Below are 27,542 nucleotides of genomic sequence, written 5' to 3' on the forward strand. Positions count from 1 at the left end.
GGTGTTACTAACGCATGCCATGTATAGCAAACAATCTTCCTGTGAATATTTGATGATCAAAGACGATTTGGACGCTTCTAAAAAAGACTGTTTCCCTCAGTAAAAAAAGACCTCTCAGATTACGCTCAAGAACTACTATTTGTTCCTTCCCCCATTGACTTAGTGCTTTAACATTTCCTTGCTAAACATTAAGTCAAAGAAGACACCCATTTTCATCTTATATGAAAGAGACTACATAAATTGGGGAAGTTAAATAATTAACTGAAACAGCTTAAATGCGACTTTTCAGGCAAATGGCTTCGGTTTGATCTGATTGCTGGCATTTAGAAGTTAAAATAAAAATAGTAATCAATATCTGCATAGCCACAGCAGAGTTCTGCCTCACGCAAAAACTACTAGGATACAGGTGCTCTTAGCATACATAATTACGAAATGTCAAGCATCAAGAATAATACTCATTGAAGAAGGCTGATGGCCCGTTGCTCACAAAAATCAGCAAACTACCTAAGGAACTTTGGGACTAATTGAGAATTGTTTAGCAAGAGAAGGGGTGCAGAACCTCTTGGTCAATGGCAACCTTGAAAGGCTGCAACTTAATTGCCTTTTGGATGACCAGAAGGAAGACTTGGATAACTACTTTAACGTAAAGAAAATCATGAGTGCCATCATCATAGTTTCTCCATGGCTAAGAGGATCAACCCTGATGGACATCGTGTGCATTTTACATATCGTTTTGTACTGCTCCATATTCAGTCCTGTGTAAATTGTTTACTGTCTTTGCAGGTAGACAGAATTCTCAAAACTAAATGAAAGAAAGTAAAACCCTTGTTATTCACTAACAAAAGGAGGAGCTCCAGCATGCATTCAAATTAAAGGTTGATTTCACTCCAAAATAGATTAAAAGGTGTTGACCAAGATCTGGGTTAACTTGCTTCTCCACAATTATTTGCCAGCTGAGTTGGTGACATGACCACCTGGAACAAGAACAGGCTGCTTGCTGTTAACCGTGATTCCAAGAGAGCAGACCTTCACACTTTGGTCTTTGAATGGGCAGATATGTTTATCACCTAATTAGGGATACAGATTTCCCCCCAGAAAATTGTATTAGTGTTGAGAAACTTCTCAAAGATGTCAATCTTTAACAAAAAGGATGCCCCTGTCTCAACTTCTGTTTCCCTTGGGAATCTCATATTGGTGTTTCAGGTGTAGTTGTAAGGCTCAGTAAGTGTTTTGAATGTAAAAGCCCTGCTGCTGAATCGGGATGGGGGAGTTGAGGTTGTCCAACTGGGTGGTCCTGTATCAGGGAGTGGGTACTATTAGTGCATGAGGGGTGTTTCTATTCACCTCTAACTGGTCGTAGGTGAATACAGCACCCTGTTTTCCAGACCCAGAGGTGAGGGTGCCATAAAAATAAGTAAATAGACCAGGTCTTTTTTGGATATTTAAGTTGTTGGGAGTGAGTTCTGCTGCAGCTTGTCTGGGTCCTGAGATGTGCAGAAGGACCTTTGGGGAATCCCATATATATATTGTCTCCAGGCATATCAGTTGCTATGCAGGTCAACAGGACTATTAGAACACAATTCCTTCCTTTGCGGTTTTCGGGCTGGCCTAGGCTCCAATTCAGGCTGGAGTCTTCATGGGGCCTTCACCTACCTTGGCCCCGACCGCACAAGCTTGGGAGTCCCAGATTATTTACTCATCATCTCTGTGCACTTCAATGAGACCAACCATTCCACCTATATCAAAGTTTCAGGTGCTTGGGATACCTGTTCTCTGGCCTTCAACTACCCGAGGGTTGGGGTAAGAGGCAGCAGAGGCTCTGGTGGGTCCTTCTCACACCACCTCCAAGGATCACAGCGTTAGGTAGATTTTCATTTTGTATGCACAATCCCAAACCAACATACGAGTCCTCCCAGCACATTTTACTGGACTACTGGATTTTTGGTCTGTTCCCCTGAGTGAGTGGGAACAAACCTTTTTCCACACTCATTCTTTTACCCTATCTTTTGGAATACTTCTCTGTTTCTTTTTACACCTTGTTCCCGGGCATCCGTCTTTGACTTTTACAGCACACATCACTTTCTGTGCAGTGTTGCTGGGAGCCCCTTGGGCTTCCCTTTTTATTTTGTTACTTGCCTTGTGGAAACACGTTCCCAGGAGCTGCGGGATATTTAGTATCCTTCCAATCTTTTATATTGTGAGGATCAGCACACCCCACGTTATGTGGAGTGCTGAGGGGTTACACTGTATCCCCCTTCTCACTGCTCCTGTAACAATTTGTTTACTGTTGCAAGCTAATCTGAATGGCTGGTGGCAGTGGTTGTATCCTGCATTCTTGTGTGCAACTGTTCATAAGATCATTGTTGGAACCAAGATTTCTATGAAGAGCAGCCTACTGATGACCCAAAGGTGACTCACTGCGGCTGACCAGCACTGAATCCAGTGCTGTCACAGTGAAGCCCAGGTCTTCTGTCCAGATATCAAGGCGACTTTTGTTGGCACTTCGACTTCTGGACCAGTGTGAACGACCAGTCTCGATTCCCTGCTCGAAGATCCGTGCCTGCTGAGCCTTTGGAAGTGTCCTTGGACCAAACGGTGGACTGACCAACTCTATTCTGGGCTACTTCGCTGCAGCTGTCATTGTTCCGAGCAGAGCCTCGGAACTGCAGATCTCCAGCCAGTGCCACAATTCGCCTGCTCTTACATTTACAGCAGTCTCACTCCAAGGGAAGCTCTGCTGCGGCTGCTTCTGCGTTCGCCACTGTACAATCGCCTTTCACCGTCTGACCGTGGTGATCTTCGTTGGATCTGGTCCTCTTTATGCTCCCGAGGTGTCCTCTGCAGAAGTCTTCCTTTGTCTTTGTTTGGGTCTTCAACTGCAAGCTGCCAGAAAGAATTCCTGTACACCACGACCAACCGAAACTAAACCCCCTTGAAACAAACTATCTCTACTGTCTAGACGACCCACGTGGTGGGAACAAGAACAGAAGTAGAAGCCTAGAAAGAAAGTCTAGAACCTACAATCGTGGAATCCGGAACATCCTGAGCCAGGGGGGTAAGTGTACATACCTGTTGCTTTCGCCCCGTCTCCCATAGGGTATTTGGATGTTAAGTCCTGACCATAAATCACTGTGACCTGATCTTGGGTGGTGGAACCTGGGTTAAGGATCCTTCCCTAGGCCTATGCTAGTGTGTTAGATGGAGTTGAGTACTTAACTGAACTTTACTGAGGTTTTACCCAACTTGGGAATTTTCAATAATCACCACCACAGCCCACTGCATTCTTTCTATTTTAAGGGTGCAGAAGTAAGACCCTAATACTGAGGGGTCGTGGTCAATATTAGAAACTTTTATTCAAGTGCAAAAATGAAAAGAAAAGCCTAGCTTGCCTTAACTCTAAGAACGGTTCCCTGCCTCAACTGAAATAACTAGTGTCATAATGTCCAAAGAAAAAGTTCCAATGTCGGAATCCTACTCTGTCCCTCACATCCGAAGTTTTAAATTAAAAGAAAATAAGGTATTTCTAGCCCAAAGGGAGTGACTCCCCCTCCCCTGGACAAAAGACAGTTCTGGAATCTTCAGATCTTGAAGTGTTGGGGGATATCTCCCTTCCCCAGCCTTGTTCAGGCTTGAAATATAGTACAGCAATTGTTGGGAAAAACTTGGTTCTTTAGTCGGCCCTTCTCAAGCTTCTTTGCAGTTTCTGGGTTCCCGACCCCAAAGTTGCAAATAAAAGGAGCTTGGATGTGTTTCCAAATGCGTGGATACCGATCCTGGTTGGCAGACCTAGTTTCCTCCAACCAGGCACTGCGATGAACAATAATATCCTGGGTGCAACTCCAGGTACTGTGACGAAAAAGAGCAGCTTGGATGCACTTCCAAGCTGTGGTGTAACATACAGACTTGGTTTACTCACATGCCAAGTACTGTACTTATTGTTTGTCCCTCACAGCGTTCTCTTTATATGGGTGCAGGTCCCAGACGTGCACTGTAGGTTTCCGAGTACCACGCTAAACTTGGTTAACTTTTCCGCCAAGTATTATTCTCATTAGGTTTTCTTAAATGTCTCTTTACTTTCAACATGGTCCCACACCCATGCATGTGGCTTTTAAGGCTTACTTAAGTGTCTCTGCCACTCTAAAGGCCCACCGGTGCCTCCCTGTTCATCAGCGCCCCTTATTTTGTAGTCCACAATGTTCTTGGGACGTCCCGTGCGACTGCCATCTGCAGTGGGGATTCCCCTGCTTCCGTCTCTCATCTGTGGGCACCAGTAGCTCAGTCACACCTTCTTCCTTGTCGGCGTGGGCCAGTTCTTCCATAGGCGCCTACCTTTGGGGGTTCCAGGAGCATCTTCCTTGCTACTCACTGTGATGTCCCTGCACATCAGACTAGCTGGACAGCAATCTCCTGCTCGCTCAGCTCCCCAGTCTGCCTTTCTCCTTCCCTGAGCGTACTCAGTCTTGCGGTTTCTCCAGGGCAGCCTTGACCCTTTGTCAAGTCCTTCTTTGCTTTTGACTCAGCTATTTCCAATTGGCTATCGAGAACTGCTAGAATGGGCAAAGTGGTTCTGGTAAGTAGTCTGTACAGCTCCGTGCCTCCCCCTCGTCCCAGTACTGATTGAGTTAGGATGATGTAACTCGCTAGACATCTTCGACTCTGTACGCTCTACTTTTGTTTCACTAAAGAAAAACATGGCATAGGCAGGAGGTGAAGGAGAGGTGGGGATGTTTTGGGAATACCGCATTCTCCCGATGTGGTCATCATTGGTCCCAAAGGGGGTTTCCCCTACCTGAAATGTCGTCAGGCCTAGTACAATAGTCACTATTTGTTTGTTTCTCTCTTCCTCCCCATCCTCCCTCCTTCCCTCCATCATTGTCTATGCTCTTGCACTATCAGAAATAGGCCTTATAAGAATGTATTGTATTTTCCCTTGCTCCCTCCCCTGCCTTGAAGCGCTTTGAAACATGTGTATAGGCGCTATACAAAAACTATCAGATAATACCAGGAGATCCACCCGCTGAGTACCACCCCCAGGATAGAGGCCTCACCTCCCTGGCCTCATGGGAAGGGGCTCCCCTTTGGAGGCAGTGACAACATCCTGGGATTCATCACACTATATAAACTTACCTGAAGAAGTTATACTTTGGAACTAGTGACTTTTGGGCACAAGGCCCTAAACCATCTCAGGGTTGGACTTTATAAGATTGGGGCAAGCTGTTCTTGTGTTCATTCTAATAGGCTCTGCTTATTTTCGTTCTTACCACTCAACAGTATTGCACTGGTAATTGATCCATATACAATTCTAATTGGAATAGGACAAAATTACTGTATACAAATTACCGACCACACCAAAAGTACGAAAATACATACCACCAAAAGTTTGAACTACTAAAAGTTTGAACCTTTTGTGGTATGTATTTTTGGTGGGGTCTGTAAATAAAAAAATAAAATAAAAACAAAGGCCGCGGGGGCTGTCCCCGCAACACCCTGCTCACCATACTATACAGTATAGTGAGCGGGGGTTGCGGGGAAACCACTGCGGTTATCCGAAAAAAGAAAAGGGAAAAAAAAGACCCTGCGGCGCTGGTTCCGATCACGGAAGTTAAAGGGAACAGACGTCTCAGGGTCTACCGAGACGGAAGGCAAAGTAAGGGGGTGAGGGTGTCTTGGGGGTGGGGGTTTCCGCAGATCGGGAATGTTCAGGGGAGAAATGAACAAAGATTATTTCGAGCAAATAATCTTAGGTCATTTCTCCCTGGAACATTTCCGTTGCGGAAAAATCACACAGATTCTTCGAATTCCCCTATTGGTGAATGTGTATATATATATTTAATAAAGATTTGTGAGACAATACTTAACTGTGATTTTGATATGCTTAGTGTTACTCACCGCACGGGAGTGGACAAGATAGGAGGCCAAACCAGCGAGACTGTGCGTTGATTGAAGAGCTCGGGTTGGAGCCTCCACCCGAGCCTCCTCTCTATGAGGGAAAAACGACCTTTCTGATGATATGACCCACTGCTGATATGTAAGCCAGACAGAGGGACCGATCACCCGAAAGAGCGGGGAGAAAACGCGCCGCCACGGACCCAGCTGCAAGAAACAACATACAATTAATCACTTGGAATAACAGCGACTATCAATAGATGGGGATAGGACAGAATAGTACCTGAACAACCTAATCCTAGGAGCCTGATACCACAATGTTCTGATAGTCCCCTAGGAAGTCACAGTTCCCTTTACTCCAGGATGCAGAACAACAACGATAGTGCAAAATAATAAACGGGGAATGTTAGTTGGGTAACTAGTCCCGGGCGGAACGAGGGACGCACTAGATCCGGGTAGGTGCACAACTGCAAGGCGTCCCCAGAGTGCACTTTAAAGGACGGAATCCGATACAACCAATGTCCTTGAACTCTTGAGCCAAATGGGAAGACAATCGTTATAACGATCCAAAAGTCGGTACACTAGCGAGCAGGAAGGTAACCAAATCAGCAGGCAGACAGTCCTTATAACAATCCACAGTCGGTACACTGGCGAGCAGGAAGGTAACCAAATCAGCAGGCAGACAGTCCTTATAACAATCCACAGTCGGTACACTGGCGAGCAAGAAGGTAACAGAATCAGCAGGCAGACAGGCAGTCCTTAGTTCAAAAGAGGGTTTGTTTACCTGAGCACGGGATGAAGCAGAATAGAACCGTAAGGAGGAGCTTCAGGAAGTAGGGCGAAAAAGAAGGAACTTAAGCGCCGGTTGTAACTATCAAACAGAAGCAGCGTCCTCCGGGCTGCAGCCGCTTATATCAATGAGGAGGTGGAGCCAAGTGAGTGGAGATCACGTGATGTTAAGGACTACGAATTCCCTTAGGTTTCATGGGAATCGTAGTTCGGAACCGTCTGGCTGTTGCAGTAGTCGTTAGCCTCCAGGGCATTTTCCACTTCATCAGGAATGGCGCTGCAGAATGCCGAAGAGAACGGCGCAGCGCAATAGTTTTGTCGAATGTCCTTTTCCGCAGCCAGCCCTGAGGTAGGTATGGAGCACGGTGTCGTAGTGTGGAACGGAGCCGAGGTGTGACACTTAGTGTGTAACTAAAAGGCCTAATAAATAATTGTATTTTTTATACTTGCCAGAACTGCAATTAGTGGTGTTGCTCTGTGTGGACTAATTGTAGCCCTAGACCATTCTCACACTTTGCCTACACTGCCCAGCTACCTTACCTTGATTGGGTTCTGGCTAACCTCTCAGTGTCTTCTCAGTTCACCATAAATAGAGTGGCCTCCCAAAATCCTCCCATCAGGGCTGGTTTTTGAATTCGATCTCAACACTTAACATACTGGAATGATCTATACTGCTCTTCCTCCACTACTCTTCTTTTTCTCCTATACTGGTCTCCCCCACTGGTCTCTTTTCTTGCAGCTCTGTGTTTAACTATCTACAGCTGCTTCTTATGTTTCTTTTACCTTTCTTTACCTCCACTCCTGACTCAGTACTGCTGCTCTCCATTTTCTGCTGCAGACGCTGTACTCCGAGTCCTCAACACTATCCATTGTTTAATGATGTTAATGTGTTAATATCGTGTTAGCGTGTATTGTGATTGGGGTTCAGGCAAAGAAAACTCCGATTCCACATGTGTGCTTCATTAGCTAGTGTGTCATGGCTAGTTTGCCTACAGCTGCCATTTTTAATCTACATTAAGAAACTCATTTGTTTTCCTCCCAGAAACAGGCTATGGAGACCAGTGAGGCTTGGCATTAATTTCTCTTAGACATCTAAGGGGTGACTTCCTCAAATCTGGCAAAGGGCTGGCAGTGGTGCACATCTAGGTGACAACCAAGAGGCTAAGAGAGGCTGGAGAGTCTGGGGGCTCCTCCATTTACCGTCTCCAGGGCATCACCATGAGGCAAGTGGTGGTCCTTGGTCCCCAGGGTCGTCTCAGTCCCATACTCTATCCTCCAGTATGGGACTTCATCGCATCCTCTTCAATTGACATCCACAATGTGACTGACAGGCCCAAGCAAATTGAGCCCAAGTGATCAAGGGACACCAAATAGTGCAGAACAAAAGATTCTGACCCAGAAATTGACAAACTTGGAAATAGGATGATAATATTGCACCGAAAAAAGGGTGCTGGGTGCTATATCCCCGACTGTAGAGTGACATGGGCACTATATCGCTGTCAGAAGTGAGTTGGTCTGTAAGGCATAGGGAGAAGTGAACAAGGCGCTATATATCCCTAGAAGGATATTCTTTTTAATTGTTTTGGCTGAATTATTCCACCTTTCAACATGATTAAAACACAATTACACATTTAACTTCACATCATTATAAACTATATCTATCTTCAATACAGTAAAACAATCTAAAACGCACATTTAATTGTAGCATAAGCTAAAAAAGAAAACAAATTTCACCCACATCCTAAAACCCAATCACAAGTAGTTGGTTATAAAATTCATCAGTTGATTTAATTTAGGAACTTTTCTCAAAATCTAATAGTTGCTAAAATCCAATGAGACATGGTACCCACTACAAATCATCGCCCATGCCTTTTCTTCTGATATTTCATTACAATTATCAAAAAAGATTTTGAGATATAACTGCCTTGGAACGTCAACTTCGAGCAGGTTGTGATAAGTGTTTTAATGTTTCCTTCCCAAGTGCACAAAAACGACAGGCCTTTGATTCCTCGGTACCTTTCAGTCTTGTTCCACTTATCTCCCCTGTTATCAAGAGGTTTAGATGAAGTTTTAAAAAGGATCTTCTGATTTTATTGGAAGGAAAACACCTTACGTACTTCGTCAAGCAATTCAATGCTCTGGCTTCATAGAGATAATTCTGGAAGATTCTATATTTCTAGCATTCGTGAATTGTTATACACCAATCAAATCTCCAGAATTTTCCTTTTAGCATTATTTGGCCTCAGAATTAAACATTTCAACTGATATACCAGCCAGATTTAACCAATTTAGGCAATTGGCCTTCGACCGTGAGACCAACCCTACTTGGCAAGCTTTTATGAACTGTCTTAACCAAGGCAAAATTGAATTTGATTGACCCATTACGATTTTTCTCAACAAACATAAAAACGTCCACTTTACCATCACTGCCAAGCAAAGCAGTCCCAGCTCATATGGTAGGAATTGGATGCCCGCCCCAACCCCCCCAACCTGGTAGTCCCATAACCTTCCTCCAAAATTGCCCCTCTAGTTTGATCCACTGAAACATATACAAAAATAACTGCCCTTACACTCCATATGTCAAAGTTGGGACTAGTTTCCATTTATGTATTGTGGATCTGTAAGGCGCTTATACAGCAAGAAATTGTGTTTCAAAGCGCCCACAGGGCAAGAGGGGAGGGAACATGGCAACAATAGGCAGATAGAAATACAACTGAGTAACAGGAAAGAGCCGGTACTTGTGAGCATTCAGAACGTGCAAGGGGGGGGAAGAGAGAGAAACACTAGGAGATCTCTCCCCCCCCCCCCCAACAGAGGGGGACGTGCCAGGGAGTCAACCTGGCAGAGATCACTTGGTAAGGGGTGGTTGCCTGCCAATAATAAGTGCAGGCCTGTGAGGTAACACAGGCTAGTAGGTGCCCAAGGGCAAGTGCTGGGAGATGGCGGAGGCTGAAGATGATTGGGCGAAATACCAGGACCCAGAAGAACACAATGGCCCAGGCCACCAATCTCAGCGACTGTAGGGTTTAGCACAGGAGGGAGAGGGGGGGGGGAGGAGTGAAGAGGAAAGTCTTGAGGAGCTTCCGGAATCTGAGGAGATCCGGCTCAAGATAGAGAGGAAGGAGGAGGCTGTTCCAGAAGAGGGAACCAGCAGAGGAAAGAGAACAACCACAGTACACTGCTAAGAGAAATGCTTGACGCGCAAAGAGTTGGAGCCAGAGGAGCGTAAGGATCTGGAGGGAGAATATTTAGTGAGAGTAAGTTGTAGATAGCGAGGTGCCTGGCCCCAGACAGCCTTATGGATGATGGAGGGAATTGAATTTAATCCTTTCAGCAACTGGGAGCCAGTGGAGAGATTTTAGGGCTGGAGAGATACAGTCCCTGGGCTTGAGGCCATGGATAAGTCTTGCAGTCCTATTCTGGATAAGCTGGAGTGGGTGGAGAGAGGAAGAAGGAAGATGAGGAAGAAGCTGTTGCAGTAGTCCAGCCTAGAGAGTACCAGAGCTCTTTAGACCTTGAGCTTCTGGGGAAAAGTGAGGAAAGGAAGGATACCTCCAAGGAGGAGGAGTTGAAAATGTGCCTTCTTGGCAGGATATGAGGGAGGAACGAGAGCCAGAGAGGAGTCGAAGATGACTCCAAGGTTTCTGGCGTCAGATGAGGGAAAAGGGGGGTGGGAGCCCATAGCCGGTGGCCAGAGTGAAAGGGGGATATATGGGGCAGGAGTCCCAATAGGAAGGATGCAAGTCTTGCTGGCATTTTAGCAGAGATCATTGGAGGCACACCAGCACTGAATGTTCCAAACTTTTTATGTAACATCAGCCCCTGAGTGGCCGCTGTGGTTGTTTTTAATCTTAAGTCGTCTCTATAAGGAGTTTCAGGCCCAGCATCATTTACCAAGATGCCTACATTTCTATATTCGTGAACCCGGAATAGAGGGGATTTATAGACTGTCGTGGTAACATTATAACATTATTTTCTTTGACAACTTTGGCTTAAAGGCCAACACATTTGACTTTTTAATATTTATTGTAAAGCCATTTTCTTGGCAGTAAAGTTCTAACATGAGCAACTGTCTTTGCAAACCCACAGGGACCAGATCGTCTGCATACAGGAGCCACTGGACTGGGTGCCCCCTAATTTCAGTGGAAATGCTCTCGCCCTTCGGAGATGGATCCCAACATCTGCTCCGTACAAATGTTAAAGTGCCTAGGCTAACGTGCCCCACTGCTGTCGACCTCTCATCGTCGAGATTGGTTTTGAAAGTTGAACTTGGAGATTTAATCGCACCTTCTTAGAAGTACCAAAATACAGATCTTTTATTATTGCTAATGAATAAGTCGCATCCCCATTTTTCCAGTTTGGACCATAATTTAACGGATGGACCAAGTCAAATGCTAATTTACAATCACAGTAACGGGGTGAGAGGAAGAGAAGGCTGTGCAGAAGCCTGGGTCGATTACCGGCTGGACTCGAGGCCGGCGTACTGCAGCACAGACTTGTGAACGCTGAAGCCCTGGCACCCGCATAATGCTGGAAATGGCACCAGAAACTTGTTGAAGGCTCCACAGAGGGCTGGCTGGCGGACCGATGCTGCGGGATGATCATTGCAACAGCATCAGCCATACTCGATATGACCGCCTGCGGCGAGAAGTTGCTGCTACTGAGCAAAGCAGCTTAACGGCAAATGTGCCCAGCCACCATAGTGACTCTGCATAACGAGCCCTGCAGCGCCAGAAGCGGCGATCGCTGGCGCTCTTGTCTCAGAGTGGGTGCACCACGGCTCGCTCCAGCATACATCATACGACCCCAGCTTCGAGACGTGAGCCTGGCAGCAGTCGACCAGATGGCTCCCTGCGGAGTTAAAAAGGATGTAGTTCGTAATAGGCAGCATATTCCATGTTCCTACATCGTCAGGCCTCCTGGTCAGAGCAAGGGGGCAGCTGCCACTCAATCATTGCCGCCTGAGACATATCACAAAGGCCGGCACAGGCCACCAAGTCAGTCAGGCAGCTCTAGAGAGTGAAGAGGAGCGGGTGGAGAACAGCATCCCTGTACGGGCCAGGCAGCCCAGAGTCAGTGCTCCCGGCATGCCACTTGCACAGTTCCTGGTATGTCGGGCCACCTCCCACGGCACGGGGCAGAGCTAGCTCGACGCAGTAGGGCTGGTCAGGACTGCCGGGTGGGGTGGCTCCCGCAGCAACCCCACAGACCAGGACATTGTAGCTACGTATGCTTCACCCCTGCACGGTGGCAACACTATACGATTTTCAACATGACCCCACCATGGCGGCACCTGTGGCGTAGGGGGACTGATCAGGAGGCGTCCACTAAGGCAGACATCTGTATGATACTTGAAGAAATGAGGTCAGTTAAGAGTGGCATAACAACGGCAATCTCAGCGCTTAAAGGAAGAGTGGACAAGATTGAAAACAAAGTGGAGTCATTGGAAAATAATCAGCTGTCAGTCAACATAATGGAAATGAGAACAGAGGGCCATTTATTGGACCTCAAACGGAGATGACCAAGTGCTTGTGGCTGCTTTCGTTGACGGTGCAGTCGTTGAATTGGTTGACTTGGCATGGTGTAAAGTCTTAGCTGGCGTCAACAAGTCCTCCCAGGACTTGTCCCTCGTCGGATTATCTGCAGCCACACAGAGTTTGAAAGGGGTTAAGAACTTCCTCTTCAAAGATGTTAGTTTCGTTGGCAGGCTCACTGTGGAGGTTACAGTGAAGGCAATCGCCTTTTGTCCAAATCGAGACTCCCATCAGCAGCGAACCCAGCGGAGCTAGCATTGCAGAGCTTGGCCTCCTCTTGGACACCGCAAGGAGGTGTCCTCAAAGGGTCTCCACCTCCTCCCAGAGGGAGAACGCTCCGAATACCGGCCAGTGCTGGATGAGGCTTGACCATGCATGCACTGAGGCTGCGTCAATGGCCTTGCTTGACTTGAGCCACGCCGATAGTCTGCTGTAGCAGTCTTTTGGTTTTCTTTGAGAAACCACCGCACACCTCACATCCCTCCTCATCATGGTCCAGATGCAGGCAGTATAAGCATTTATGGTGCGGATCCTCCACAAAGACATTTCTTAACCCACACTTTGTGCAGAGTTTGAAGAGGCTTCGACCTTCCTTCTTCCCTTCAGTCATGCTGAAAGTTGCGAAGTAGGCCCAATGCCGAGGCTGAGTCTTCTCTAAACTTCGATGATCCAACGGTGAACGAAGATATTTGCCGGTAGCGGAACCCTGCTGCCGGTCTATCCTTCGTCGAAGACTGTAAAGCAAAATTCGCTAAAAATTTTAACTATTTTGGAGAAAAAGAATTCACAAAAAACACAAAAACTAGCTTGGATAGCAACTTGAGGACTCCCAAAACTGAAGCGTGCAGTACAAATCTGAAGCTGGCCACCAGGGGTGGAGCTTAGTGAGATGACTGTCATTGGATGGGGGCAGTATGATCAAGAGGACAGTGATTGGTTTATAGGAGAAATACAGTGTTGAAGTGAAAGTGAAACAGTTTTTTCTTTTACTGAGGATTCCCAGACTGACAACGGGGAATATCCATGAGCATGTGAATCCATGCCAGACCCCATGCTGGAGAATATAGAGTTGTAGCCAAGGACGAGGTCGACGGAGTCTTGAAGCAACTATCAGTTGGTGACCGCAGCGCTAAGGTCAGAGGCGTTGTTCCGGTTGTCAGTACCAACCGAGGGCCCACACGTGACTCACCCACGCAGAGGCCGCTCCGCCAACTCAAGAAAGTTCCATAGATTTAATACTCCTTGAAGAACTGAGAGTATCCCTCATGGCCCTTTTCGCAACAACTGACTTTCCCCAGAGGCACCGTTGGGCAGACGCTCGGATCTGGCAGATGTTGAATCATAGTATCTTTTTATTCCACTGAAAAGGCATTCACCACCTGAATTCTATAAGACTGTTGCTTGTTACCAAGTTTAGAGTTGACGTTTGTTTGGGGCATGGGGTCTCTCCTGGTTGGCCCTTCCTTATCAAGAAGGTGTTTCCATTCTAATGGGTTGGGTGTGCCTGATCCAGACGCCGGGGGGTTGTGGGCCAGGGGATACAGAGGGGGTGGGGGGAGGACACAACAGGTTTCTGGGATGTTTTTGGGATTCGAGGCCCTAATAAGGCGCGACAGAATTGTACAGAACCAGAAACTGGGTTGGGCCTGGGATAGGGATTGAGACCAGAAAGACACCAGGAACCTTCATGATGGCACACGGTAGTGGCATGGGGCTGGGATCCCTGAACGTGAAAGGCCTGAACTCTCTGCAGAAGCGGTCTATGGTGATCTGAGAATTTCAACAGCCAGTATTGGTCTTTTTCCTGCAGGAAACTAAATTTTGATGGGGCAAAGAATATGGGCTTGGGTGTAGGGAGCGGAACGGTGCCTGGTGAAAAAAGCTGAGGTGTGGATACTGATCGGGAAAATATTTGAGTTGGAGGTCCAACAGGTCAAGAGAGGCATGGAGGGTTGTTTGCTGGCTCTTAACTGGAGGATTGGTGATGTGGCAGTAACGCTATGCATTGTACGCCCCTAACCAACACCAATTTCAATTCTACAGTGAAGCCCTAGCATCCTTAAGCATATGGAAAACGGGAACCCTTATATTTGTGGGGGGGGGGCATCAATTCCATAACAGATCCCGCACTGGACTGGTTATCTCTCACGACGGGGGCACGGCCACCGTCGCTGCATGAGGTTGACAACCTGGCGAATGCCCTACGAGACAACTTCCTCATCGACACACCCACGGGGCAGGCATTCACCTTTTACTCTTCCCCCCACAACACAATTTCCCAGATAGACTATATGATCCTAGAGGCGGCACAGGAGCATAACATCATAGATGCAGGCATTCTAGTGATAGGTTGGTCCGACCAGGACATGTGTATGGTGACACTTGACATAGGGCCCCAGACGCAACTGGACAGAAGGAGGGTGTGCAATGACTTACTCTTTAGAGATCAAGTGTTTAGAGAGCTCCTCCGCAAAGAAATCAGGAAGTTTTTTTTAAGACCAACGGCACTGGGGCCACTCTACTCCACATTATATGGGAGGCGTTCAAGGCTACGATACGCGGCCTACTGATTGCTGAGGGGGCAGCCAAGAAGAGGGAGAGGACTTTACGAGAATCCCAGCTAAAGGCCCTGATAAGGGACAAGGAAAAAGCACTGCGGGACACACCGGAGCAGGTAGAGGTGCAACTTCAGGAGGTTAGGGAGTTAAGGCAGGAGTTTGGAGAAGTGTGGAAAGGGAGAGCCTTAGCGCAAACGTACATTTCTTTTTTGCGTTTATTATGAAATGGCTAGACCAAGCTAAACTTACATAACATAGCACATAAATTACAAAAATACAAAATACATTTTACACTTTAAAACATACTATAAGATTTTTTTTAAGTTTCATCATGAAATTTAAGTCATCTTATAGAAAGTTTTAAAAGTGCACAGTGAAACTTTAATATTTTATACAAGATAGTTCATTACAAGCAATTGTTAAAGTTCTTCCCACATAATGTCTCTTTTTTTCTGTACCATGCCCGCTATTCCTTTAAGAGTTTTAGTACTGCGATGGTCAATGGAGTCTCATGTCCACTAACTGCCCCCCTCTGCAAAAATTCTTCTGTAGACAACATGATAACGTTGTGTACAAAGTGTTCAAATAATGAGTGTCTAATGTCTGTTAAAGCTGTACATCCCCCAAAGCAAATGTTCCAGTGTCTGTATAGTGTTCGCCTCTTTACAAAGAGCACATGTTTGTAACTCCTATAGTTTTCCAGCTCTTATGTAAAGAACTACTCCAAATTGTATCCTTCAGTCGGTACTTGGAAACTTTATCAAATATTTTGTCAACATCCCCAATGGTTTATGACCTTGCTAAGGCTTGCGGACAGACTATAGGACTGCATATGTTGGACCAATCTGCAGCGAGGAATACCTTCTTAGCTTTTACTGGATTCAATAGTAATAAGTGCAATTATGTTTTATCACTATGCATTTGGCGAAGTTACACAAACTCCCCATTTGATTCACGGATTTCACAGAATTAATGTCTCCTTTGAATGCATTCAGAGGTGATCCTAAAACAGGGTCCAAAATGGCCTTATACATGGTTAGTACTTTCCAATAGTACCATCCCTGGAGAGAAACCAAGGCCAACTCACAGCATAAAAGCAGATATTGGGACGCACTGTGGAGGCCCCCAGCACCTGCTTCCAAATTAAAGACTCCAATGAGCCCCAATCAAATTCTCTGAGAAGTGGCTTCAGCTCAAGTCCATAAAGTATTGCTGTGACTATTTTTAATGTATAATATTGTACCATCTGACTAATGGTATATCTACAATATCTTGTATTAAACCTTTTTAAATGAAGCAAGCTTTGTTAGGCCTTCATTTTAATTCTGTCTACAAGTGTTTGCTTCGTTGGATGACTTTCAATGATAAGACCAAAGTACTTAATATCTGGCACTGGAAAAATCTTTACACCTACTAGTGCCCAAGTGTAACCGTAGGGTTTCCAAATTTCTTTTGTATGGTGAATTATTTTTTGTTTTGGTGCAATTTATATTTAAATCATTGTCCGCTGCGTATTTAGCTAGGGCATTGATCAAGTGTTGCAATCCTGAGATAGAGTACATTAAATGAGACTTTCCTGGGTGAGGATGCTGCAGAACAGTGTGTGTTAATAGCGACTGAACTTTGGACCAATAACATTAGCTCTTCGCTTAGCTTACAACCTTTTCATTTTAGTGACTCCATCACCCATACACCGTTGGGGGGTAGTTCCCCCCCCCCTTTTATGAACTAGATATATTCCCTTTTGTCCTCTAGGAGTTACTTTCTCACAACTTGCCCTGAGTCTAGAACTCTGGGCAAGAGGAACTCGGGGGTTAGTTGGGGAAACGGAACCAGGGAAATCAAGCCAAAACCTTGGGGGAGTACTAAGGAAAATGAAGGATTCCCCCTCTACCACACTGGGAGGAACCCATGAAAATAAAGCACTGGAAAATGCCCAATAAACCATGCTTTGCTTATTGAGACTCGTTTTTAGTCCTACACCTCCATCCAGCTAGCAAACCATCTTTTGTTAGCATTAGCACTGTTGGGTAGGTGAATAATATTTCTGCTGGGTGGAAATACTCTGTTGGATGTCTCAAATCCTAGTAAGGCTCTTCCTAAAGTTCTGGGATCAAAGATTCTTGTAAGATGTGTGGCTCAATATTAAAAGCTATAAATTAGAATTATTCCAATTAACACTTATGACCACTTCTCATACGCTTAAAATATTTAAATGCTGATACCTCTTCCACTGATGGCACACAAGTCTCGGGAATATGGTGAGACTTACACAGTTCCGATATACTTTTTTAAAAAGCATTCCACATCTTGCTCGTCTCTCTCAATGGAAGGTATGGGAAAGCTTTTTACAATTCTTGGACATGGGATTCTGTATCTATGAAAGCGCGTTGGTGGAATAACAGGTAATTCATACTTTGTTGTACCATGAAAATGGAACCTCTATCTGATCAAGATATGTTAATTCATGATCAGTTGAAATATGGTAGTGTTGTAAATGAGTTACAATTCTGCTCCAAAAAACCTCAAGATAGAGTATCTTTATGAGCTTCAATATTCAATTCAAATCATCCCAAACTTACCACCTTTCCTACTGATCCACTGTAATCTATTCCTGGGTCAAAGAATGTTTTTTTTGACGGCGAATCCTGGGAAAATCTTCTCAATCCTTTAAAAAAAAAAAGAAAAAATAAAGATGCTCAGTGTTTGCAGGAAAGGGCAAAAGGAAATGATCACAGCAAGCCGTTAACTTGACATTTAAAACAAAGTATCTAGACCAAAGCACCAGTAGAATGGCAAGACAATTCCACAAAGGAAGGTGGATGAAATCCCAACCCTTTATACTAATTGGGCCATTATAAAGTCATTTGAAGAACTGGTGAGTAAGCAATCCTAAAAATTACTTGCACAGGAAAATATGCAATTCAGTTTTTAGTGTGATGTCTACGGTAAGAGTCACAGAGCCAAATCACGACAATTAGGCCTAAGAAATGGACACCTATCAAATGACTTGTAGCGTGTTACATTAGTCACAGTCTGTAAACTAGTACCCTTGGGATTATGCAGTAAACCTCTGACGAACAGAACCAATGATGGTATTTGCAAGACTCTGGGAAATGTGGAAAAGTGATAAATGTTAGGAAGTCCACGTTTTCTCACATGATTGACCCACTTTGTATTCCTGCTGGCTTTTTCTATGTCTTGGCCCATTTACCTCCCCAGAAAGGCTTTCATGCAAAGCCTTATTATGGACTACAACTGTATTTCTAAATGTGCTGCCACAGTAGCCCATGAGGCTACGGGTGCTGGGGTGCTGCAAATGTGCAACATAATGTCCCTGGATGAGTTTTCCAACACATACAGTGTGTCTGTTTTACGGGATGTTGGCAACTCTTTACTTTTTTAAAGGCTGCACAGCAGTGTAACAGTTTTACTGCAATGGTAGCAATTTTCTTCATGAGTAGTAGTAAGATGGCTGTCTGGTAGAAATGGCCCAGTTTAGCTGTTTCTCTAAGTAAGCTAGCTAGTTCTAGCTGGACATGGGTCTGCTAGACACTGCCACCTTCGGTTTCCTGTGCATGCTAAAAACAGGAGTAAGGCTTGCATCCACTAACTGGGAGGCTGCCAAATGTTTGAAGTGAACATTTCCTGTGATTGGGGGGGGAGGGGGAATGAGATCAACCCCAGAAGTGGATGCTTGTACCTGTGGAGACCCCGAGCCATTAGTCATTCAACTACCAATAACTAAATGCCTCCGAGTACTTGGAAGAAGTCAATGCTGAAGAACCTTGCTGGAAACTCTGCTGCTGGAACTCCTAATTCTCTTTAGGGTGATGCTCTATTACTACATGCTTCAGGCAATCCCTTCCCATCATCCACTGGGGACAGTAGGGTCCTCAGTATTAGCAGCCTTTGTGTGGTCCTCTGAAGCTCCTGGACTGTGTGCAATGACTCCGCAGTAGAACGGGGCTACATCTTCTGAGGACTTGATGGGCTGGTTCTGACATCCTCAAGTGCTGCTCTATCCCAGGATGGGTCATACTAATTTTCCTCAGCCGACCTAAGCAAACCTCCTTTGTCCTGTCCTGAAGTGCCAAAGCCTGACTAGAGAATCTGTTGAACTGACACAAAAGGTGCTTAGGAACATCAATATGCTTGTTTGAAGAGTATGTCCTCCTTACCCTTGCAGCATCCGAAATCCAGCCCCTGGCAGTAGTCCAAGAGATTCGAGCATTTTCCCAAGCTTTGGAATTTAAAGTTAATATGACCTAGTCAGAAATGCTGAGTCTGGCTCTATCCGAGCCTGAAAGGAAAGCTTTGGAACCCCTTCTGCCATTTTGATGAAGAGGAACCTGTTACGCTCACCTGGTATCCACAAGGATGCCACCCAGCCGGGTTACTCGCTGGTATGCTTCTCAGCTTTGCCCTGATGTGCTCTGCAGGGAAGGTTCTGCCTTGTGGTAGAATTAGGCGTGCTCTCCGTCCTGCCTGCTTTTCAGGGGCGCGTTGTCTTTCATGGGCGAGTGTGATCCAGTTACTTCACTGATGCCGGCCCGTTTGATATTGTTCAGGTAGGTCTTATTGCTGTTCTTTAGTTTTGTTGCTATCCTGTATGCCTTTCTTGGTTTAAAATGTCTCTTTTTTCTCCCTTTGGTATGCAGAGCTTCAGCGCGGCGAACTGGCTTGGTTGAGCCCCACTGATAAATGATGGCGTATTAAGAGCACTATGATGAGGTAAGTAAGCACTATGCGCAGCGCTGCGAAGTCTTGCCTTTGCTAACCTGTGTTTTCCTTCCTTGTAGGTCGCAGTGCTCTTCAGCGCGAGTGGAATGTCCGGAGTGGTGCCAGCCGAGAGGCGACCAGCCAGGTAGGCCTTTTGAGCAGTTCGTAATTTTTAAATGTCGCTACTGCTTTCTTTAATGTTGCCTCTATCTTCCTCTTTCAGGTCGTTCTGTCTGGAAGGCGTGCAGATTCGAGGAAGCTGTACTCAGTAGCTGCGAGTGTTTAAAGATGAAGACTGCAGGTAAGATGCTGCTGCTAATGATGTTCCTTTTGTCTCCTTGCAGGTTCTGCTTCTCCGAGGTTCGAGGGAATAGCTGGACACGGCGAGCGTCACATTGCAAGCTGCAAAGTAACGCGAAGCGTGTTGTCTTGCTCGGGTGTGGTTTAAATAGCCCCAACAAAATAGTCCAGGTAAAGTAGTCCCTAGGCTACCACACCCAAAACACTAGACCGCATAGCTTGGTTCTTAGGAACCAAGCTATGTGGATGCCTCCATGTTGGCTGACAATACAATAAAGTAGTTCCCAAGCACATTGTTTTTCAAGGTGTATGAGCCTGGCGCCAGGACTGGCCCCATGAGGGCTTTTGAAGAGGAGGCCAGGCTCTAGAGGCCCAAGTCCTGACTCCACCTGGCCAATGGGTTTGCCAGAGGGGGTTTTGGGCGAGGGTCGTGACAGAACCTTAGAAGACTTTGAAATCCACCCCTCAAATGATTTTTCATGTCTCTATTTGTACAACATCCCGTGACTATGACCAAATCATGCAGGATTTACAATGATGGGATAGTATTGCATTTTGGCCGATGGGTAGAATTGCCATTCTCAAAATATATGTCCTTCCAAGAATTCCCTTCCTGTTTCAGACACCCCCCATTTCGATTCCTAAGGCAGACTTTTTTTTTTAATTTATTTTTATTTTCAATAAAACCAAACAAAATAACACACATTACAACTGTTTAGGACGTACATAATCAGCATCAAACCATCACATTATACAGTATAATTCTCCGTCCTCCCCCCCCTCCCACTCCACAAACTAGAGCCGGCACACTCACGTCATCTATGGGAGCATTATCAGGTATCGCAGTGCTTGTGCACGCATCAGAGTCCGCTGATTCATTATGGTCTTGGTGAGGGTTTGCCATAGAGGTCACCAATTGCCGCCAGGCCAACAAGGGCCCTACTTCCTCCTCTCCCCCCCTAGTAAACGCTTCAAACCAAACTACGGATTCCGCCTCCGCCCATCTCAGGAGGTCCGTCCACCATAGCTCCACCTTGGGTCTGTGGGCCGCCTTCCAACCCATTGCGATCCTGCGCTTGGCCAGGATGTAGGCTAAGTCCTTCATTTTGCGTGTGTGCTTTAAATCCCGTGGCCTGGGAAAAATCCCGAGCATGCATGGCCAAGCTGATCCCACGTCCAGCTCCACTCCCCCACCAGCCAATTTAGTTTTAATCTCATCCCAAAATCTGTGCACCTCCGGGCAAATCCAGAACATGTGTAGCAGCCCCGCTTCCACCTCCCCACACCTGGGACATTTCTGTGTAGCCGAGCCTCCAAACCTTGCAATTTTCCCGGGAGTCAAATAAGCCCTGTGAGTGACATACAATTGGAGTTGTTGGAGTCTCGAATTCCGGGATACCTTTTTATGGTACCTTTGGGCTCTCTCCCATTGCCCATCTGTCATGGGTCCTCCTACTTTCCCCCTCCCAGTCCTGCCTCAATTGAAGCAGCTCCTTCCCTACCTTTGCTCTTAGAAGCTTGTATATTCTACATATCTCGTGCCCGCCCTCCGAAACATCATACATCGTTTCCAGGGAGGCATCAGTGTCATCCGCTAGCAGGGTCTCCGGCCATCTCTCCCTTACCCGTTTCATCAGCCTAGCGTAGGTTATATACTGGCCTCTATGCACCTCTGTCTCTTCTTGCAACCTCTGAAATTCCAATGCCTCCCCTTCCTGCCATATGTCCCCAAGGGTGGCCAGGCCCACCGGTTCCCAATATCTGCGGACCGCTTCGAACAGTTGTGAGTCGTTCCTGCATAGTGCCACCAGCGGGGCCTGCTGAGAGAACGGCTCTATGTCACCATTCATTCTCCACATTCTGCGCCAAACCTCCCAGCCCAGCCTCAACAGCCGCCCTCTTCCCACCAGTTTGTTCTTTTGTAACCACACCACTTCATTCAAAAAGTATGGGGCCGAGTCTTCCCGCAGAAGCCTGGCTTCCGCCGAGTCTTCAGTCGATAGCCACCTGGCCACATACAGCAGCTGCCCCGCCAGATAATAAAGCTCAAAATTTGGCAGGCCTATGCCCCCCTTGTCACATGGGTTCTGGAGTTTCCACAGGGCCAATCTGTTCCTAGAGTTACCCCATATGAAGCCCCTGCACACGCTATGAAGTCTCACAAATAGGCTCCTGGGAATCAAAAACGGGTCATTCACAAAGAAGTGCACGAGTCTGGGCAGGACCACCATCTTAAGCAAGGCCACTCTCCCCATCATGGTCAGGGGCAATCTGGACCAAAACACCATGCTGTTCTTGACCCCCTCTATTGCTTTCTCTGTATTATGTGGTTGCTCCGCCTCGATCCTGTGGTAAATATTTACTCCTAAATACCTAAATGTCTCAGTCTGCCATGGTATCGGCAGGCTAGGCAGCCTCTGTAACGGGACATTCTTGTATCTACCCAAGGGGAATAGACTAGACTTCCTAGGGTTCACCGATATGCCTGAGAGGGTGGCATATCGGTCCATCTCCTCTATCACATACTGCAAGTTCTCCTCCGGATAGCGCAGATAAAGGAGCATGTCATCTGCGTACAGCGATACCAGATGTCTACCACTTACTGTACTGATCCCCACCTCCCCGTATTGTTACCTCAGACATATTGCCAGCGGCTCTAATGCCAGAATGTATAGCATGGGCGACCAGGGGCATCCCTGTCTGGTCCCCCTGCTGAGTTGCCAGGTATCTGAGATTATGGATCCTGTTTTAACTCTCGCCACCGGGGTGCTGTATAACAACTGGACCCACCTGATATACCCAGGTCCCATTCTGTATCCCCTCAGGGCTGCTTTCAACCAAGGCCATCGCACCAAGTCAAAGGCTTTGACCGCGTCTAGCGACACGATGGCCAGCTCACCCGTATCTTCCTCAGTGTGGTCAATGATGTGGTGTAGCCTCCTATGGTTATCTGTGATGTTCCTGCCGGGGACATATCCCGTCTGGTCTGGGTGTATCAGCTTACCGATCACCCTCTTCAGCCTATTGGCCAGCACTGCCGTAAGTATTTTGCTGTCCTGATTCAGCATGCATGAACAAGGATCTGTAAGACCCACACTCCGCGGCCAGCTTGCCTGGTTTTAGGAGTGGGATGATCATCGCCTCGCGAAGGGACAATGGCAGTTCCCCCTGCTCATAGGCCTCGTTGAACATAGCAAGCAGTGGCTGAAGCAGCTCCTGTTTGTATGTCTTGGTAAACTCGCTAGGCAACCCGTCCGTCCCGGGTGCCTTACACGTGGGCAAATGTTGGATCGCCACCTCCAGCTCTTCCGAGGTGATAGGGGCGTCCAGTTCCGCGCGTTCTAGGTTGTCCAGGGTGGGCAGCTCTATGTCCTTTAACGTGTCCAGTATGTCTTGGCTCCTATCCTCCCCTGCGTCCTCATAAGTGTCTGTAAAACCTGAGGAACTCCTCGTTCACCCCCTCCTGGGTATTACAGATGCAACCTTCCTCATCCCTTATCTCACTGATCACTGTGCGGGGGTTCTCACTCTTATACAGCCAGGCCAGCAATCTGCCCGGCTTATCGCCCCCTGCGTGTAGCCTCGCCGTATATTTCTTGTAATTTAGTCTACATAACCTATCCCAGAGTCCACTGCAGGTTAACTGTAGGTCTTTTATCTTATCGCTATTCTTCCGGGCGGTATCCTCATGTCTCGTGAGGCCCTCCAGCTCTCTTTCCGTTTCCTGAAGTTCCCTTTCAATGCCCCCCGGAGCCCTTTAGATTTCGAAATGGTTACTCCACGCACCACCACCTTGAACGCCTCCCATACTGTTCCAACCGAGCGCACACTGCCCATGTTTATATCAAAATATTCCTCGATGGCCTCCCTCAAGTCCTCCCGGAACCCCTCATCTTGTAATGCCTCAGTCCTAAGTCTCCATGTTGGGATCCGCGCTCTGGGGGGTTGGTGTCGCCACTCTACCACCAAAGGCGAGTGGTCAGATAGTACCCGGGCCTTGTATTCCGCTCCCACCATTTCTCCCGCTATCTCAGCCGCTACGAACACAATCTAGCCTCGTGTGCAGGTCATGTGGTGCTGCATAGTGCGAGTATTGCCTATCCATTGGATGCAACCTTCTCCACACGTCTTCTAGGTCTAGATCTTTTAACAATGTCCCCAGTGCTTTGGCCGCCGGCGCCGGCTTCCCCGCTTTGTCGACTGACCTATCCATTTTGGGATTCAGGGTGCAATTAAAGTCCCCTCCCCACACCACCGCACCCCCAACCAGGGGGCTAATTTTGCTGTAAAGGGACCTAAAATAAGCCGCTGTATCATGGTTGGGGGCGTACAGATTTATGATATGCACTTCCCTGTTCTCCAGGAGTCCTGTCACCGCCACCATTCTGCTCTCTGGGTCTACCGTTGAGCTAAGCACCTAGAGCGGCACGTGCGGCGCCACCCAAGTGATAACCCCTCTAGCGTATGCAGAATACATAGCCCCCACAACATGTCCCCTCCATTTTCGCCTGACAACCTCCAACTTCTCCCTTGTGAGGTGAGTCTCCTGCAACAGGGCCACATCAATGTGCATCCTTTTTAGATACAGCATCACTTTGTTACGTTTCAGATAGCTGTTAAGGCCCCGTACATTCCAGGTCACAATTCTGAGGTTACCCGATGCCATCTACTCGGTTTGTTCCCAACCCACCTCTCCTTCAATGCTTCCCTCGATGGTTTGTTTTCTGGCTCTCCCTCCTCCCCCCCTCAACAGTTTCCCCCCTCCCTCTTCCCCAACTCCCATCCACTGCACACAACCCAGCCCCTCCCCCCACCCTGCCCTACCCCAACAAATGCCCAGCTCCATCCCTGGATCTCAGGCCCACCCGCGTCTGGTCCTGTCCAGTCGCCGAGGACTAGGACCCCGCGGGGTGTCACCGATCTAACAGTGACCTAAGTACATTACTATTGGGTACAAGGGATGCCTCTCAGGAGCTCCCAGTCTTCTATTTTAGGATTGGTGCGTCCAGCGGGTCCAGCCAGTTGATACTACAACACACTCCCCCCACCAGCTTAATACAACTCTATAATCAAGTCCCAATGTCTTGGCCATGTCACCCTAGGTGCCACAGCTGTCTGCTACTTATCTCCTGCAGCTCCCATCTGGACATCCGGTTCTTGAGGTCGGCCCTGCATGTCCAGCCAGTCCATTGCCTCGGTCGGCGTCTCGAAAAAAAGGGATCTGTTCTTATAAAACACTTTCAGCTTGGCTGGGTAGAGCAACATGTAGCGATGGCCTGCTTCCTTCAGCCTCCTTTTCACCGATCCAAAGTTCATCCTACTACGCTGTACAAGCAGCGTATAGTCCGGGTAGGCCGTGATTTTTGCAGAACCCTTTTCGATCGTTCCTCCCCTCCGGAAAAATTCAAGGATCTTCTCCTGATCCTGATAGTTCAGGATCTTTGCGATAGCGGCCGCGGGGGGGTGGGGTGGGGCTCCAGGGGACGGTCTCCTTGTCAAGGCCCTGTGCGCCCTTTCAACCGTGAACCCCTGGGTCAGCACCCCGCCTGTTATCTCCTGTAAAAGCATGGATTCCACGTATTCTGTGGGGTTTGACCCTTCCATACCTTCCGGCAGGCCCACTATACGGATGTTATTGCGTCTGGTGCGCCCTTCTGCTTGCTCAGCTCTGTCCTCCAGATTGCCCACCCGTTGCACGAGGGCATGGAGCTCCTTTCCATGTGCGGCGCACGCCTCGTGTTCGGGGCCATCTCCTTCTCCAAGGCCCCAGTGCGCTCCGCAATCGTTCGCACGTCCTGTCTCAGCAGGTTCACCTACTGCACCGCTCCGATCTTGAGGTCCAGTCCTGTAATGCTCACCTGATTCCCACGGAGGCGCTGACCCAAACTGGACTGCTACAGTTGCTTCTATGACTATGATGAGGCGTAGAACTCGGAAGACACTCTGGGCAGGACCTCCGAATATTGACTGTCTGGCTTGTAAGCTGAGTTTTCTGCAGGTGGAAGAAAAAGGGGTAATTACAAGCTGGTTGGATAAGTTCTCCCACCAATCTTCTGCTTTTCCCACTTCTTGGTTCTCGACTGGTCTCCACGAACTCTCACCTTTGGTTTAGTAAAGCCGAGCTCTCCATCCTGCTTCTGGTGCAGGGGCGCGTGGAATCCAGTTACGTCACTGGATGATTTCAGTGTTTAGGCTCAGTGTCCTTTTGTGGCTTGTAATAGTCCTTCAGGTGCCGAGGAGCTGTTGGCGACACCACCACTGCTGTGCAAGAAGAGGCTCGTGAGTATAGAAGATCTGAGGCCGCTTCTGAAGGAGCACCCTTTTATAATGTCCTTTTCTGTCTTTCAGGTGCCGAGATGCTGTGGGCGATGCCGCCGCTGTTGCACGTGTGGTGGCACGTAAGTATAACTGAATTGTGGCCGTTTCCAAATGGGCGCCTCTGATAATGTATTTTCCTTCCTTTCAGGTGCCGAAATGCTGAGGGCGATGCTGCCGCTGCTGCGCGTGAAGAAGCGCGTAAGTATAACTGAGTTGCGAACCCTTCGGCTCGGACACCACTAACAATGTCTTTTGTCTTCCAGGTGCTGGGATGCTGCCGAAGCGAAGGCCGCAGTGAACTCCGGTGTGATCACGGATGGATAAGGTAAGCGAGCGCAGCTGCGAGCGTGTTGCCCGTTTTCTAACCTTATGTCTTTATTTGCAGGTTGTCGGAGACTGGACTCTTGTGGCTGAATTCTGGTGAGTAGATGTTCCTGTGCCTTTTCTTCATCCACAGGTTGCTGCTCGAGAAGCTGAGGGTGTGTCTGGACCTGGAATGCAGGAGCCGACTCGGTGAGCGTCCTGCTGCTGTTGCAGAATAACGCGAAGCACGTGATTTCTATCGGGCGTGGTTTAAATAGTGGGGAAGTGCTTTGGTGCGTATTTTTCCTCCAGCCTCACCCAGATAAGAAAAGAGTTCCAGTGTCAGAGGATTAGCATCAGCCCCACCCAGGTAAGAAAAGAGTTCCTGTAACAGAGGATTGGTCCCTCCCAGCCAGTGGCTGGGACTTCACCCAGCTTGGATTGTTCTAGGTGAGTATGCAGCATGGTCTGCCACAGGTAAGTCCACCCAAACACTACTGCACACTTTAAGAATATGAGCCCGGCGCCAATGGCGCCGGGACTGTGGTTCCTTATGAGCCTGGCGCCAGAGGCGCCAGGACATGGTCCAAAGGGCCCCTTGTAGGGGTCTGCTGGAACCGGGGGTGTGGATGATGAGCCTGCTTCCGGGGACGCTGGGCCAGTCTTGGCTCCTCGGGAGTAGCGCTCATGACAGCTCCCTCCTGCAGCAGCTCTTTCATTGCCTGGCCCAATTTAGTCTCCCAGGCCACTTTTAAGTCTGCGATCGCTGCCAGCACCTCCTGGATCGTGCCCGGTGTTTCTGCCGTTGCCGTGGGGGCCTCCTTGCTCTTGCCCCCCTCCGCTTCTGGGGGCGACCTGGCGTAGGTCTCCATCGTGGACTGTCGGATCCTGGGTCTAACCACTTTAGAGGACATCCTGCTATGTTAACTGGGCGAGAGCCTTCCGTGCCTCCCTCCGCACAAAGGTCCGCGTGGTCACGGACCACTCTCAGCAGGCCAAGCATGTACTTGTATGTACTTGTCTCTTCTCTCGCGCCCAGAGTGGGCCGTCTCCTCCCATGTGCTCGTACCCTCTTGGTGTCGTGGCCCGGTCTCTGTCGTGTTCCTTCTGTGGCCAGTGCTCGAGTGCGCTC

The 27,542-nt window shown here is 47.8% G+C and overlaps 1 protein-coding gene across 6 annotated transcripts in view; it reads right to left on the reverse strand.

Moving 5' to 3' along the window:
• Positions 1–27,542, reverse strand: part of SEC16A (SEC16 homolog A, endoplasmic reticulum export factor) — a 1,467,667-nt gene that overhangs the window by 387,242 nt on the left and 1,052,883 nt on the right. For all 6 annotated transcript variants that reach the window (XR_011268503.1, XM_069609587.1, XM_069609588.1 and 3 more), the window contains exon 21: positions 17,350–17,435. Coding sequence is in view for 5 of the 6 variants with exons in the window: in XM_069609587.1 (XP_069465688.1) it covers positions 17,350–17,435 (86 nt within the window). In the remaining variant the exon portion in view is untranslated. The remainder of the gene's footprint in view (positions 1–17,349; positions 17,436–27,542) is intronic.

The sequence above is a fragment of the Ambystoma mexicanum genome, chromosome 8, assembly GCF_040938575.1.
Source record: "Ambystoma mexicanum isolate Mex_15411 chromosome 8, UKY_AmexF1_1, whole genome shotgun sequence".
Classification (NCBI taxonomy): Eukaryota; Metazoa; Chordata; class Amphibia; order Caudata; family Ambystomatidae; genus Ambystoma; species Ambystoma mexicanum.